The sequence below is a fragment of the Choloepus didactylus genome, chromosome 13 (assembly GCF_015220235.1).
Source record: "Choloepus didactylus isolate mChoDid1 chromosome 13, mChoDid1.pri, whole genome shotgun sequence".
Taxonomy (NCBI): domain Eukaryota; kingdom Metazoa; phylum Chordata; class Mammalia; order Pilosa; family Megalonychidae; genus Choloepus; species Choloepus didactylus.
In genome coordinates, this window is record NC_051319.1 from 96081325 (window position 1) to 96097701 (window position 16377).

Here is a 16377-nt window from a genome sequence, read left to right on the forward strand (position 1 = left end):
AAGCATTGGGGAAGTCAAAATTGAGGGTATCGGAGTCATCCCAAAGGGCCGTCCAGAGCCTGGCCTAAGAGATCATGGCCGGGGATGGAAGACGGTCTCTTTTGAATGAAAGCAGAGCTATTGGTAGGTGTCAATGGGCCATCTGAAAATTTTGGATGAATTTATTGATCTTGCGTGTGATTAAATAATGGAGATGATGGAATTAAGTGCGGGGATAGGGGCTTATTTTGGAAATGGACACTCGGTGAGGAGGACTGAGTTTCTGCTCACTGAGGAGATAGAGGTTTAGTGTGTGGATAGGGTCTCAATGACAGGGCGCCAGTGAGAGGGGTGGGGAGTGAGTAAAGGGTTTGGGGGCCCACTGAAAGGAAAGGGAATTCAGTGTTGGAACAGCCTCCAGCCATGGAAATGGGAGCACGGGGTGAGGACACAGCCTCTGTTAGGGGCATATTCTTGCTTTGTGCAGTATAATACAAGTCACCCCAACTTTTTCTCCTCTAGCTACGGCAAGCATGGGAGGGAGCAGAGAAGGCTCCTGGAAAGCCCCACACTCTGGGGTTCATCCTGTCAGAGAAGGAAGAAAAGTGGAAACAAAAGACGTGTTCCTCTGGGAAAAGTTTGATTACCTGTCAGAGGTCTCCCCACCCAGTTTGGTCCCAGGCTATGGGACCCAAGGGGGCAGGGCCCAGGATCTGGGGTGCTCCCAGGAAGAGTGCAGGGACAAGAGAGCCTCGGCAGGTAGGCCTTCCATCTGGCTTGATCTCTTGCTTTCTTCCCCGTCCCTTTTCTTCATTTCCTCTTCCCCCTCTCTCTCTTCTGTCTCTGTCTATCTCTCACCATGCCTCCTTCTCTCTTCCTCCATGTGTCTCTGAATCTCTGACACTCTTTGTCTTTCTGTCCCTCTCGTTTTTCTTTGCTCTCTCTGCCTTTCACCACTGCTACCCACCCCCTTCTCATGGCCCGTGTTACTGAAATCACTACCCAGGGATTAGCCTGGGCTCTTGCCCCTGTCAGCGCCTCATTCCCCTCTGACCTTGGTGTCAGGATTCCCAGGGAGAGCCTGTGTGTGGCCTGGGGACAGGGCCGCTCATGGGGCAGTGGGAGGGTCCATAAGGAGGTGTGTTCAAATCTCCTCTCACCTCTCGGGGACAGAGGCGGGCACTTGGTTGAATTCACTCTTGTTATTAACGTCCTCCAGACAAGTGTGTCCCCATCACCCCGCCTGGACATCTCCCCTTGACCCCTCCCTCCCTATCCAGTAATTTTCAAGGTGCTAATGATTCCCACCCTGATAGATCTCTGATCCCTCTGCTCCTTTCAACCTTACCCACTGCCATGTAGGCCTCTCCCTAACTACCTTCCCAGCCTCATTTCCTCTTCTGCCCTCCCTCAGCGTCCTGAGAGCCAACCCTCTGTAACGCTGAAATGCCCAGGCACTCTTCTACACTCTTTATACTTCTCTCTATATTAACTCACTTAATCCTTATAATTACTCTCGCAAGTAGATATCACAGTTATCTCCATTTTACTGGTGAGAAATCTGAGGCCTAGGGCAGTTAAGTAACTCACTGGTGGAACTGGGATTGTCTTTAGAAAACTGACCGGCTTTCTCTCTCCTCAACAAGATCTGGGCCCTCTTCCCTGCTGGCTATCGCTGACACCACTCTCCTCGCCCAAGGCTCCCCCAGACCTCTGTCAAAATCCTCTCCAGCCCTCAGCTCCGCACAGCGCCCGCTGCTGGGTGATCCCCTCTGAACAGCCAGAACACAGGAGCCAAGCGTCTCTTATGAGGCTGAGTGAGCTCTTCCACGCTGGTTCTCTGGTTATTTGCATCCAGACCTTCATGCTCCTGGCAGGCTGAATTCCTCCAGGCCTGAGGCCACGTCTTATTTATGTTCACATCTCTCCATAGCACACTGGTTAAATACTAAGGACGGACGTTTTTTAATGTTTGCTGAATAAATGAACAACCCCCGGGCTGAACGAGATTGTGGATGCTGGTAGAGATTCCTTCATTCATTTAACAATTATTAATTGAGATCCTAGTGTGTGCCAGGTACCGGAGATTCATGGAGGGCAAGAATAGTCAATGTCCCATTACTCAGGAAACTTTGGAGTTTTGTGGGGGGAAAAGAGAATTAATGGAATCATCATGCAAATGAATATAATCCTCTATGGGATAAGTGTTTAAAAGGGGGTAGGTGGTGCTGGGAGGTGTAGTATGGGGTCGGGGGAAACTTCCCCAGGGAAAGAACAGCTGAGCTGAGATCTCAGGCAAAAACGAGCAGGAGTTAATCAGGCAAAAGGAGAGGAGAGGCTCCAGGCAGAAGGAGCAGCATGTGCAATGGCCTTGTGCTGGGAGGGAGCATGGACAGAAGAAGCCCATGCGGCTGGAATCCGGGGAGTGACAGGGTGAGACAGGCTAGATGAGGTAGCAGGATGGCAGGATCTGGCTTTACCTTAGGGCCCAGGGAAACCATCCAAGGTATCAGAGTCAAGGTGTCGGGACAACGTGATGGCAGCTGACAAGGGTGAGCTGGGGGCTCACTGCTGAGTTATTATTTTATTTTTAAAGTTCACACTAATAAAGATTTCGTCTCTCCAATGGCAGGAAGACTAAGAACATCTCTGCCAGCTAGGGCATTTTGCCAGACCCAGTGTCAGGGAAATGTTGACAGTAAACAGAACAAGGATTTGGAAGAAGTTAAGAAGCTAATGTCTCTGGTGAGAGATCCCTTCCAACTGCTGAAAAGGGAGGGAGAGTGTGGGCCCAGGTAGAGAGCCAGCTTAGGTCTGTGGACCATCCTCCAGAGGAAAAGCATCCTCTTTTTAGGAGAACTAATCCATAGGCTGGGGTTAAAGGTTACCAGGAAAGATTCCAAACAAATACCAGTGGGCAAATAGACACTTGTTTCTGCCAACCGCTGTCTGCCCCAGGACTCCCAGGCTCATTGCTCCTTCTGGCTCCCTTTTATCTTGATGAGTGAGGGACTGCCTGCTACAGTCTCCCTGTCCCCTCCCTCCAGCCACGACTTGGTTCCGTCCTACAGGGACAAGGGTAAATTATTGGAGCTGGAGAGTAGGATGTTGGGTTGGGAGGAGAGAATGTTAGCCTTCTCTACATTAGGGCTGTTGTCATCCTCCAGGAGGAAGGTGTGGGCTTTGAGAAGCATCTGCATCAGTGGAACGGGCTCTCAGACCAAAGCCAGCAGGAGCCAGGTAAGTAAAATAAACAAAAGAAGCAGCTTGGGAATAATACAGTAGGGAATAGTGGGGAGTGTGGGGCCTAAGGGACATGTGCCTGGTCTACAGAGGGAGCTGCTGTCAGCTCCACTCAATTGCGGCCCTGTGGGAATGGGAGCTGGTATGGCCAGATCTTCCCATTTTTCAAGAATAACCAGAAATCTGGAAATTTTTTTGTGTGTGAAATGTCCTCATTTTTAAGTGTTAGCAACGAATTGGAAAAAAATATTTAAAATTTGTACAAGTAAACAATATGCTTCTGCGGGCCGTGTCTGGTTCATTGCTGCCAGCTTATGACCTCTGGATTCCTCAAAAGCATCCACCACCCTTGCCCCAGAGCACCTTTGCTCAAGGACAGATATTAGTGAGATGGTTGACTCAACTTTAGCAGATCCCTATTGCCATCACTCTGTGGGCAGGATTGAGAACAATCTGGAACTAGGGCTGAGGGATTCAGGTGTGGCCTGTGACTCAGGAAAGAGGTCAGTTGGGGAGCACTGTGGAGGTCTGAAGTCATCCCAGCTTGACCACTGGGCAGCCTGCTTAGATTCCCTGGGCCCCAAGGGGAGAAAGCTGATGTATTCTCATTTTCCCATGGAGGTGGATTTTGTAGAGCAGTGGTTCTCAAACTTTAGCATGCATCAGAATCACCTGGAGGGCTTGTTAAAGCCCAGATGGCTGGACCCCACCCTCAGACTTTGGATTTAGTAGGTCTAGGGTGGGGCCTGAAAATCTGCATCTCTAACAAGTCCCCAGAGGCTGCTGATGCTGTTGTCTGGGACCACGCTTTCCAGAACCAGTGGTGCAGAGAATCCTCGCCACCTGGACTAGATTTCTGGGGCCCTTACCTGTGAGAGGGTGAATAATGAAGAACCCCATGTGATTCCCACTGGTGATGTTGAAGGTCAGCTTCCCTTTGGAGCTGGAGTCTGGGTCCCAGGCATCCAACATAAGCACAGAGGTGTTCAAAGGCGCATCCTCCGGGACAGAGGGGTAGAACACGGGTCTGGGCATCCGGGGTGGGTGGTCATTGACATCTGTAACCTCAATGTAGACTTCAGTTATGGAAGAGAGAGGCACAGAACCCCTGTCCACTGCCAGTATCGTCAGCCAGTAGCAGGATATGAATTCTCGGTCCAGGGACGCCACCGTCTCAATCACTCCTGGGGACAGTGAATCACCAAAACCAACATCCTTTAGAGTCCAAAGTAGCTGTAGAACTACTTACCCAATATTTCCCAAAATGCACTGTGGAAAGGATAGTAGTAGATATTTCACGGAAGAAAGGGAACTATTGCCAATGAGATGTGGGAGATACTGAGTTAAACAAAGTTAGACTAATATACTTAATATAGAAACTCTCAGAGTCTTATTCTGCTAAAATTGGCCTGTGACTCTAGCATTTGGACATATGCAGGGTTTCCCAAGTTTATTTACCAGAAGATATCAAAGACAATTTTGTTGACTAGTGTTCTATACTCCACCCATCTGGGAAACCCTCTCCTGCCCCAGCATTGCTGATAGGGAGAGTAAAGGACACACTTCTTGGGTTGACTTTTATTTCATCCTGGAAGGGAGTTCAATAGAGTGGAAAGAGCAGTAATTTTGGAGACAGAAGACCTGGATTTGACCCCAACTTTCCCACTTACAGGCTCTGTGACATCAGGTACATGACATCAGTTTTGAGCCTTGCTGTTTTATTTTGCAAATGGATGATGATAACGGTCTAGCCCCTTTGGTGATGTAAGGTTTAATAACAAGATACCACGTATAGCACACATCACAAAGCTTCTAACAGAGTAAGGCCTTGTACTGTTAGCTGTCCTTCTTTCTCCTGACTGCTTCAACCCAGGCCCAATTGATTTATTTCACATTCTGTAAAGTGGGATTTCCTTATAATTGTCTTAAACTGCTCCCTTCAAGCTTTAAGTCCTTACAGATATCAGTTTAAAAGTTAGGGATATGATGAGTACATTGCTATTCCCCTCCCCATTATCTTCAGGATTTCGGAGACTTAACTTTCATTCATTAGCTTACTCCACAAATATTTATTGAAGGCTTGCTTTCCATGGACCGACATTGTTCCTGAAGTTGAGGATTCAATAGTGAACAAAAGAGACTTGCACCTTGAGCTCCCATGGATCACACTCAGCTAGTAGGGCTTGTGTGGACCCTTGTCACAGCCATAGCATGTCAGAGCGGAAGGAACATTGTTCTTTGACAGATGGGGAAACTGAGGCCAAGAGAGGGCTCAAGACTTAATCAAGATCGTGTAACCCATAAGTGGAAGAACTGGGAGTAGAATTGACCCTCAACCTCACTTTTAAATAATTTTTCCTATAGATACTCCTAATGCATGTGAGTAAAAGCTTATGAACAAGGATGTTACACCTATACGATAGAATAATATAGTCATTAAAATAGAATGAAAATGATTTATATGTACTGACATATAAGATGTCCTGATGTTTCATGAAGTGAAAAAAATAAGTTTTTCAATGAGTGTCTGTTGTATTATGTTTCCATAATAATAAAATGAACAATAATAATATATCAGATACAAAGAGGAAAAATTAGTTATACACCGAACTGTTAATGGAGATTGTATCTGGGGAGATGAGACACAGAAGAATGTTCATGTTTTTAATTATATATATAAAAAATTATAAACAGCATATATTACTTTTACAAGTAGAAGATATACATGTAATATGTGTTATATATGTGTGTGTGTATAAACATACACACACACATGTAATCTTCAGTAGAGATAAATTAAAAATAAAAGGAACAGGAAGAGGAGTCACTATGTAGTGGGGTTTTTTTTCAGCCCGCAGCCTGATTCCTTTCAGGACAGTCCCTGACTTCCCCTCAGGCCTGGTACATGTCATCCTACCTGTGTCATGGTTGATGCTGAAGACTGCAAGGCCAGTACCAGCCCTCAGGAAATACTGGATCTCGCCATCCAAGCCACTGTCAGCATCCTGGGCAGCCAATTCCAACACCCAGGTTCCCGGGGGGCTGTTTTCCTGCACCTGGCCCTGGTACACAAAGGAGGTAAAGCGGGGAGGGTGGAGATTCTCATTTACATCCAGAACTATCACCTCCATATGGCAGAGGGTCCTGTGGGCCAGGGGCCTCCCACTATCACTGACCCATAGACTCAGATTGTACCCAGCCTGCCTCTCAAAGTCCAGCTCTCTCTCCAGACTGAGTGCCCCGGTCATCTGGTCCACCCGGAAGGTCCCATGGGCATCATCCAACAGGACATATCGCACTTCTCCTGCAGGGCCCAGATCAGGGTCAGAGGCATCCAGAAATGTCAGGATAGTCCCTAGGGGCAGGTCCTCTGGGACCTTCAGTCTGCTGAGTTCTGTGATGCACTGGGGAGAGTTGTCATTGGCATCTTCCAATGTGACTACCAGGTCGGTGAGAGAAAAGAGCTGGTGACCCTTTGTGGGCTGGTCCCTGGCCTCCACCTTGAGTATATACTGAGGTTCTAATTCCCGGTCCAGGTGTCCTGTGATAACCAGCTCCCCAGTTAGGGAGTGGAGGGAGAACTTCTCTGTGGGGCTTAGCAGGGTGTAGTGGACCCTCCCATTGTCCTCTGAGTCAGCATCTTTTGCTTTCAGCTCTGCAACTGTGGTCCCAACTTCTGTGTCCTCTGAGATGGTTACCTGGTACCCACCAGGAGGAAATCTGGGTGCATTGTCATTCCAGTCTTTCACATTCACCGACAGCAGCTTCCAGGAGGACTTCTGGGGATGGCCCAGGTCATACACAGTGACATTGAGGATGTAGAAACTGGTGGCTTCGTAGTCCAAAGGGGCAGCCACATTGAGCAGCCCTGTCTCCAGCTCAATATCAAAGCAGCCTTCCTCATTGCCATCTGCAATCACGTAGACCAGTTTGCCATTAAAGCCAGGATCAGGGTCAGTGGCTGCCAGGTAGACCAGGGGGGTGTTGACAGGAACATGCTCAAGGACATCAATGGACTGAGGGAAGTGGTCCTCAAACTGGGGGGTATGATGATTGATCTGATATGTGCTTAAGGAAGTGAAATCCTCCTCCGCACTGAACTCTTGGTGCTGAAGCCCAACAGAGTGGAGGATGGTGTTTGTGAAATGTGTCAATACTCCTGTTTTAGCACATGTAACAGGGGCCTCAAGACGAAGATCTTTAACCACAGTAACATTCACAGTTGTGGGTGAGGCATAGTTTTTCCCATCCCAGGCTGTAATTTTCAGGGAATAGCTGGTGGGTTGACCAGCAGCACCATTCATAAACGAGCGTTTGAGGGATATCACACCAGTGGAGTGATTCAGGTAAAAATATTCTAGTTCATTGCCAGACACAATCTCATATTTTAGATTCTGAAGCTCATCCACATCTATAGCTGACATGGTCGTTACTGATCTCCCTACTGGTGAGTCTTCATGGATAGCCCCAGTGCAGTTGACTTTCTCAAACATAGGTCGGTTGTCATTCAAGTTCCTGAGCCTAAGGGAAATGGACACTTCCTTCTCCTGACGAAATGGGGATCCCCAATCTGATGCCCATACCCTGAAGGTATAAATTCTTCTCATGAGCTCATAGTCCATAGCTTTGGAGGTGGAGATGATCCCCAGATAAGGGTCAATAGAAAAGGGCACGGCTTTGGGATCAGCAATGGAATAGGTGACATATCCATTCTCCCCTTGATCCTGGTCTGTGGCAGTAACAGTCAAAACACTAGTGCCTGGAGGGATGTTCTCGTCAAAGGTGCCATCATAGGAAGGCTGGTTGAAGACGGGGGCATGGTTGTTACAGTCTGTGATGTCAATGACCACAGTGGTGGAGGCCAGGCCCAGCGAGGTGCTGATGCGTAGCTGGTAGTGGGCTCGGTCATGGAAGTCCATGAGTTTTGTGGTGGTGATCAGCCCGGTGTGAGCATTAAGTTTAAACCCTGCATTCTCAGAGGATGGCTTTAGAACATACTGCAGATTGGGGAAGGCAGGGGTTACCTTCACCATCACCACCCGGCGGCCAGGAGGGGAAAACTCGCTCAGCTGCACTCTGTAAACAGCCTTCTCGAATTTGAGGGAAGTCAGCTTGGAAGGGGGTAGGTGAAAGCCCCTGATCTGGGAATAAGAAGAAGGCCTGCTCCCACTTCTGGCCTGGAGGCTGAGGTTGAATCCATGAAGTTGTTCCATCCAGTTTATGTCTTTGACGGACACCAAACTGAACTCATTTCTCCGGGCGTAAGACTTGATGGCTTTGAAGTGCTTCCCAGGGTCACCCCCAACAATTTCCATCGAGTCCACTTCTGCTCCTGAGCTGTTGGCATCCACTACCACAGTGGCATAAGTGGTGTCCTCAGTGCTGTCTGGAGGGGTCACCACCACTGAGGCAATGCCTGGGGGCTGCCTGGGGGCAGGCTCCACATGGATGACGAGTGGAGCCAAGTTCCCAAAACCTTTGCCCTCAGAGATTTTCCGCATGCGGTCTACAGCCAGCACCTGGAGCTCGTACTTCCCTCTTCGGGTGGCGTTGAGCTTTCCGGCCACGGTCACCACACCACTGGTGGGATGGATGGCAAATATCTCAGACCTTGTGTTGAAGACATAATAGAACTCGGCGTTCTGGCCCAGATCTGCGTCTGTGGCGGTCACCTTGCAGATGGGGCTCTTGAGGGGCATGTCCTCAGAGATGGTGACTCTATACGAAGGCGGGGAAAAGAGAGGCTTCAGGTCATTCTGGTCCAGGATGTGAACCACCACGCGGGTCAAAGCCTCCAACTCCAAGGCCTTCTCTGTGGCTTGGATGATGAGGGTGTAGCTGTCTCTTACTTCCCTGTTCAGAAGGGCCGTGTTGCTGCTCTTTGTCCTTATTCTCAGAAAGCAGAAGTTGCCCACTACATATTCCTCTGTTTTAAACACATTGGCCACATCCCCAGAGATGATGCGGTACTTCACTGCCCACTGAGGCTCTGCAAGGTAGATGCCCATTTTCGTGGAGCTGTCCACATAGGTCCTGGGGGCAGAGTTTTCACAGATCGAGGCATTATAAAGGGGATGTGTGAAGTGCCAGGCAGAGGAGGTGATGACTTCTTGGGGCTTCTCACAGGTCACACAGCGGAGCAAGAAAAGGGCAAATCCCAACAAGGCAATAGTCATGGTGGAAAAGCTCCTGAAGCCCTAAGCAAAAAGAGAAAGAAAGGGTCCAAGTTAGCAAAGAAACGGTTCCTGCTGCCGTGGTTGTTTACCAGGTGAATAAGCCCCAGGGGACATTTGGGAACATCTGAAGACTTTTTTGGTTGGCACAGTTGGGGGTGAGGGGGTTACTAGCATCTAGTTGCGTAGAGGTCCAGAATGCTGCCTCATGCCCAGCAATGCACAGGACAGCCCCCCATGACAAAGAATTATCTGGTCCCAAATATCAATAGTGCCAAAGTTGAGAAACTGTGTGCCTGAAGTATAACCAACTAGTGTGAAACGCCCACTCAGGGGCACCTGGTAGATACAATGCAGTTCTGCCCACTTTACTCCTTTTTCTCCCAAAACTTCAGTGACTCACCAGGGATGACCCAAATAGTGCCAACCCTTAGCCAGGAACCCAAGCTCAGGAATCTGGCTCCAAAGAACTCTTGTAGCTGTATTTCCCACACAACCCTCCATCAGGGCTGAGCTCCAGCCCAATTGAGCTGCATTTGCACGTGCAGAGGCTACAGAAAAGCAAAGTGGCCAAGATCACAAGTCTGGCATCAGGCCACATGGGTCTCACCTTGGCTCTACCACTTACTAGCTGGTTGACTTTCTGGGCAAGTTATTTAAACTCTGTGACCTCAGTTTGCTCTTCTGTCCGATGGGGATAAGGATGTTATCTACCTCATGGGATCATTGTGAAAATTAAATAAACTAACAAAGGTCAGTGACTTAGCATGCTGCCTGGCACATAGTGAGTTTTAACTTAATATTAACCATTATTAATATTAAGAAACCATTTCAGGAAGGGAAGGGACCTGCCCAGGCCTTACAGGCTGGCTAGAGGCTAAGCGAGGACTAGAACTGGAGTTCTTTGAGTCATGGGCCAGTGCTGCTTTACCCCTACCCCAAGCTAATCTCCACCTGTCTCACCACAGTCCCTTATGGTCAGAGACTGATTCTGATGAGCCTTGCAATCCTGAACACAGAAACCTCCTAAACCCCTGAAATAGCAGAGCTGAAATGGACCTGAGAGGGGATGGAGTTCTACTGCCCTCCCCCTGTGTGGGTGGGGAAGGGAGGGAAGTTTCTTGCACCAAGTCTCACAGTGAATGGCCAGGTAAGCACTAGTCCCTGGGGATTGTGGAACTAGACATGAATGAATGTTTAACCCTTTTAAAACCTGCAGCTGTCCCCATTCTCTCCTTTGCTGTTTCCCAGAGAGCCCACCTCGGAACCCCAGTCTGACTGGGCAAGGGTGGAGTTTGGTTGCCAAACCAGAAGCCAGGAGTGAGGGTCGACTGCACCAGCCGGTGCCTGGCCTGGCCATGGGAGTCTTGATCCCAAGGAGCTTCATGGCTGCCAGCCAGATGTGCTGGAGCATTGCTGGATGAAACAGGCAAGACTTGTTTTTCCAGTTGCCTTGCTCTTCAAAGGCAAGGAAGAGTTAAACTTCCAGGGCAGGGGGAAAAGGAGAGTCTTGGAACCTTGGTTTCCCAAGGTCCTGAGGAAGGGGTCACAGGTTCCTTAAACCTTGCTGGTAGTAATCCAAGATGGAGGCAGCATGCAGCCAGGGAGGGAAAGTCCACCTAACTCAGGACTGAAAACCTGTGACAGAAAAGAGTTTGAATATGCCCCACTCTTCTAGCTTCCCTCGCTTGAGATCCTGTTGGTGGCACCCCAAGCCCAGGTACCTCAAAAAAGAGGGAGGCAGGATGACAGCAAATTCTATGTTTGGGTCTTAAAGCCAGTGACAGAAAATGATGTTGAACATTCCCCATCCTTCCTGCCTTCTCTCTTCTCCTAGCCCTTGTTTACCGCCTGCAGCCCACAGAGGAGCCTGCCTGGGACAGGCACAGCCCCAAGTAAGGGGGGCCCCTGGAACAGCCCCCACAAGCAAGGGGGGACCCCTGAGTCATTGGCCTCTCCTGCCCCCCCCTTCTCTTCCCCCTCCCAAGATGGCATTGCTTTTGAAAACCCAGGGAAAATAGTACTTACCCAGTCCCCGGGCCTCTCACTCCCTGGCTCATCGAGCCCAGGGTGCATGCAGCCTCCCAGCTCCACCTGCCCTGCTTTGTGGGGAGCTTCCTGTTCACCAGGTCAGCACTGGTGTCGGGCAGGCCCCAACAAGAGCCACCACTCAGCGGCTGCACAGGCACCTTGAGATGGGGAGCCGTTAAGATGAGCTGTATGGAAGGGAACAGGGGTAGGGTCAACCCTGGGTGGGAGTAAGGTGCAGAGAGAGAATGCATCCTGGGTGGAGGGTTGGTGCCCATCATTGCGTCCCAGCTGTAGGACCCTTGGACCGGTGAGTGGTTTGCTAAGAGAAGGGACTGTGTCTGCACATCAATTTCCTGATGCCAGCTCCAGGCGAGCAAACAGGCTCACAGGGTGCTGAGGCATGTTGGGTTCCCTGGGCCACCCTCCCAGCCAATGGCACTCAGGACCATTATTCTGAAACATCTGGTGAGCACATCAGTCAAATCCTGTCACTTTCCTGCTTAAAAATTTCCAATGGTTTCCCATTGCTCTTAGATTAAATCTCAACTCCTTACCCTGGAGCCTGCAAGGCCCCGGCACCATCTGGGTCCTGCCTGCTTCTCCAGATGTACCTCCCACCCCCCTTTCTGTTGTTCACCAAGCTTCAGTCCCATGGGCCTCCTTTCCCCTCTGCAAATACGTCAAGCTGGGACCTGCCTTGGAACCTTTGCACTTGCTATCTCCCTTTACTTAAGAGTCTCACATGACTGGTTCCTTCTTGCCATTCAGTTCTCAGCTCAAACATCACCTCCTAACCCCCAGTTTTCAGCTGCTTCCCTCCCAATTCCCCTTTTTATTACCTTACTCCATTTTCTCCCTGGCACTTATCACCACCTGTTGTTCTACTTATTTGTTTAATGACTGTCTCCCTCACTAGGCACTTTGTGTATCTTATTCGCTGACGAATCCCTGTGTCTAGAACAGTGCCTGGTACATAGCCGCGGTCAGTAAATATGAGTTAAAAATGGCATGATCTGGACTTAAGAAAAGCAATGACAGAACGAAAGCCGAAAGGGCCTTTAGAAATCATCTCTCCTTGTTGAAGTTGGAAAATGAAGCTCCAAAGAGAAAAATGGACTAGCCCAAAGTCACAGGGTGAAAACTAGAGCCAAGTTCTTTCCCCCCACCGACCATGCCGCCAGAAAGAGAAAGCCATGGTTACTCATGAATCAGACTATGGGGTTTCGAGTCCCAGCTCCACCACCTGCTAACTATCTAATCTGGGTAAGTTACTTAACATCTCTGAACCTCAGTTTCCTCATCTGTAAGATGGGGCTTTTAATAGGACTGCTTCCTTGCGGTTTTATGAAGACTAAGACCATACGTGTTAATGTTTAGCACAGTGCCTGGCACATTGAAAGCACTCAGTCAATGTTAGTTAGTGGTTTTCAATACCGAGGCAGAATCAAAGCCTGGAGCTGGGGTGACGATGGGGTATGCTGAGCCCTGTAACATCTGGAGAAGCTCCAGCTCTTGCCCCGGCAGAGCAAGAAGCCACTGGCCTCGGTCGAGTCTAAGCTTGCTGGCCCAGCCACAGGCTGTTCTGGGAAGCTGCGAGCAGGCGCTTGTCAGGGGTGGGGCCTCACCCTCATTCGCTCTCCAGGTCCAGAGAGAAATCTGCATGTGGTGAATGTGCGTATTTGCAAGAGTGCACACACTCATACTTAGGGGGCAGTTTTGGAATAATTGTGTGGGTACATTAGTTGTGTGCCTGCTTGTCAGAATGAATATGATGTAAGTCAATTTGTGCCTGCAGAGCTTGTGTGTGCACAGGTGTGAGCACACACAGGATAGGCATTCATGAACTAGCCCTTTTAGGGTATATGTCTAAATTAATCTCTACTTCTCTGTAACTCCCAACCCATTTCACAGACAGACAGGTCAGCAGAGGGTAACACAATACACAGACTCTGGCTATGTCACTTGGGCAAGTGGCTTACCTTCTTTGAGCCTCCGTTTCCCTACTTCATAAGATCACTTTAAGAATTAAGTCAGTTAATGTCCATAAATGCTGAGCACAATACATAACATGCAGTTTTCAGCAAACATTACCCAAAGCAATTACTTTTTAGCGTCTGGCTCCCACTGTTGATTGTTAAGTTTGTGGGTCATGAAAACCCTCTGACGTATTACCATGTCATCATCCAATCTGTTCTTGTGCAGGCTGATTTTTCTGCAACTAAATGCCAAAGGACTTTAACGAGACCTTGATTCTTTCACACTATGTCTGAGCTCACTGCTCCAGCATCTCAGAAACTTGATTCTGACATTCAGAAAGTTGGTGGTTGTAACTACCATGCTTTTCTCCAAGTCAATGATAAAAGTTTGAACATAACATAGTGGAGCAGTGCTCTGCAATCTTTCCACATTTTCTTGGTGGGTAGTGACAAGTGCAATCCTGAGTGAGTCATCCAAGAATGTGGGGAGCCCCTGTACTGAAGGTATTCAAGCAGAATCTGGGTGGCCACCTGTGTAGGATGGGCTATGCTTGGGAGATTTCAGGCCTAGGGGGAGATGAGAGGAATTCTAAAGTCCCTTGCAACTCATACAGGTTCTGATTCCTGTGCATTTATATGGATTCGACCCTAAATGAGCACCCCACCCCACCCCACCCCCACCAAACAAGCAGTGAAGGGATGTCCTCTGGCTGAGGTTAGAGCCCCAAGCTGTGGAAGCTTGTTACACAGGCAGTATAGTAAGCTGATCCCTGGAGACCTGGATCTGAAATCACTCACCCCTGTGTGTCACCTAAGCCCTGTAGGCGTCTTTCTCATCTGTAAGTGATGGAGGGAGGGGCTGGAATAGATCAGTGATTTCAATCCCTTTATTGTTTTCAGGAGCAGAATCTCTTTTTCCTAATGATATTGTACCTGGAAGCACAATCTGTGAACTGATAAAAGTGGAGTTGCTCTGTTAGGAGCAGGGGTGGAGGCCTAGGGTCCTGCCCCCAGGCTTGTCCTCCACCTCCCTGGGAAGCACAGACTGGAAAAGCTGGACTAGATGACCTCTAAGAGTCCACCCACTTCTGCTGGCTCGCGGCCCTGCTCTTCTAACCTTCTGTGTCCTACCCTGTGTGGTCGCATGTGCTGTGATGCTAATGCTCATGAGCGCTGCCTGCAGTGGTCCCTGCTCAGTGATTCAGGCATTAGGTTCCAGGAGTCTATGACTCTATGAGTAATCCCGTCCATGGGTAAACAGATGAACCTAGAGGAATTTAAAGCCAAATCAAACTTCCACTAAAGAAGCTCCTGACCACATTTGTTCAAAACCCTGAGCTTTGTTTCTGGGTTGAAATTCCTCTCTGTCACTCCCAGAAGTACCAGGCACAGATCAGCAATGCCGTCCTCCCTCATGGCCCAACACCTTCCCTTTTCTCAGCCACTTAATGGACATTAATCAATAACCTGCTTGGTACTCCCAGGGAACACATCGGCCCCTTTGCCCCCATTTCTCAGATGAGGGAAACTGAGATTTGCATGGCATCCCCAAGGCCACCCAGGCAGACGGAGGCTGCCCTGGTAATAGACAGCCTGGCTTTCTTCTTTGGGGTGCTCCGTATTTCCTAGATTGTGGGGTGAGCCAATGAGTGAGATATTTTTTAAAGTTCGGAGAGCCTTGTGTGAAAGAACAAGCCACTGGATTAATTCCTTTAGATTAGAGAATGACTACCCTCCTCCTCAAAATCTAAATGTGAAATTACAATGCATTTGGGTGCCCTCAGTATTTGTTTCTCCCCCACTGCATCTGCCCAATGCATTCACAATCCTAAGAACATTCTTTTTGAGACAACAGCTTAAAGAATGGGGAAATTAGGAGGCATTATACATTCAAACCAGAATGAAAACCCTAAGTGAAAGAATGAAGACATTCTAGGCACCTGCTGAAATCATTTTACCCTTTAGGTAGTAGAGAGCCATTGATGGTTTTTGAGAAGAAGCAGGACCAGAACAGAGCTGTATTTTGAGAAGAGTGATCTGACATCAGATAAAAAGGGGGATTTTCCCATTTAAGACTCCCACTCTAGTGTGGACTGAACTTAAACACGAGCTCTGTTGGTTTAAGCCAATTGGAATTCACTGTTGTAAGTAGAAAGGAGGCTTAATTTACTTCTAAGAAACTTGGATGAACACCCAAGTCATTTTCTCAGTTGTGGGTGGCTACAGGTAGGCTTCTCATATAATAAAATAAAGGTCAGAGAACTGGATATGGGCAGGAGAAGGGCCAGTGGCTTGAGCCATTGATGGGTTGTGAGACCTTGGGAAAGCCACAGAACCTCTCCTGGGCTTCAATTTACCTGTCCGTAAAACGGTAGTAATAGCTACTCCTACCTACTTCCCAGGGCTGCAGAAAAGACGGATGAAATGATAACTGACAACGTGAGGAGGAAAGACGCAGAGTAACACCTTATTAGGACCAATGTGTTGGTAGATGGTGACCAAAACTGCCAGCTGGACAGAGAGCTGTCTCAGGAAAGTTGCTTGTAAAAGCCTGGAATTAGAGGGAGGAGAAAGGACTGAAGAGGAAGTCCTCACGTAGGACATGAGTGAAAGGGAGCTGGAACTTGGGGTTACCTTTTCTTAGTATTATCTTTATTATTGATAACAAAAATTATAGTGCCTTTTTATAGTCACCTATAAGTTGGCAAACAGGTTTTACGTGCATTATTTTACTTGGTCTTTGGGTAGAGTGTGCAGTAGTGGGTGGGATTTATAGTCAAGAAAGTGGGCTCCAGAGTCAGATGACCTCGGTTCAAGTCTTATCTCTACTACTTACCAGCTCTGTGACTTTTGGAAGTTATTTAACCTCTCTGGTCCCAGCAAAAGGGAGATAGTAATAGTACCTGCCTCATGGGGTTGTTGAGAGGGTTGAATAATGAGTTAATACATGACAGAACACCTAGCTCTAGAATGCA

At 48.5% G+C, this 16377-nt stretch overlaps 1 protein-coding gene across 1 annotated transcript in view; it reads right to left on the reverse strand.

The window, feature by feature from the left end:
• Positions 1 to 16377, reverse strand: part of FAT2 (FAT atypical cadherin 2) — an 80740-nt gene that overhangs the window by 51113 nt on the left and 13250 nt on the right. Inside the window, exons 2-3 of the mRNA XM_037802051.1 lie at positions 6140 to 9419; positions 4092 to 4406 (exon numbers count right to left, since the gene is read on the reverse strand). Coding sequence (XP_037657979.1) covers positions 4092 to 4406; positions 6140 to 9398 — 3574 coding nt within the window. The 5' untranslated portion in view covers positions 9399 to 9419. The remainder of the gene's footprint in view (positions 1 to 4091; positions 4407 to 6139; positions 9420 to 16377) is intronic.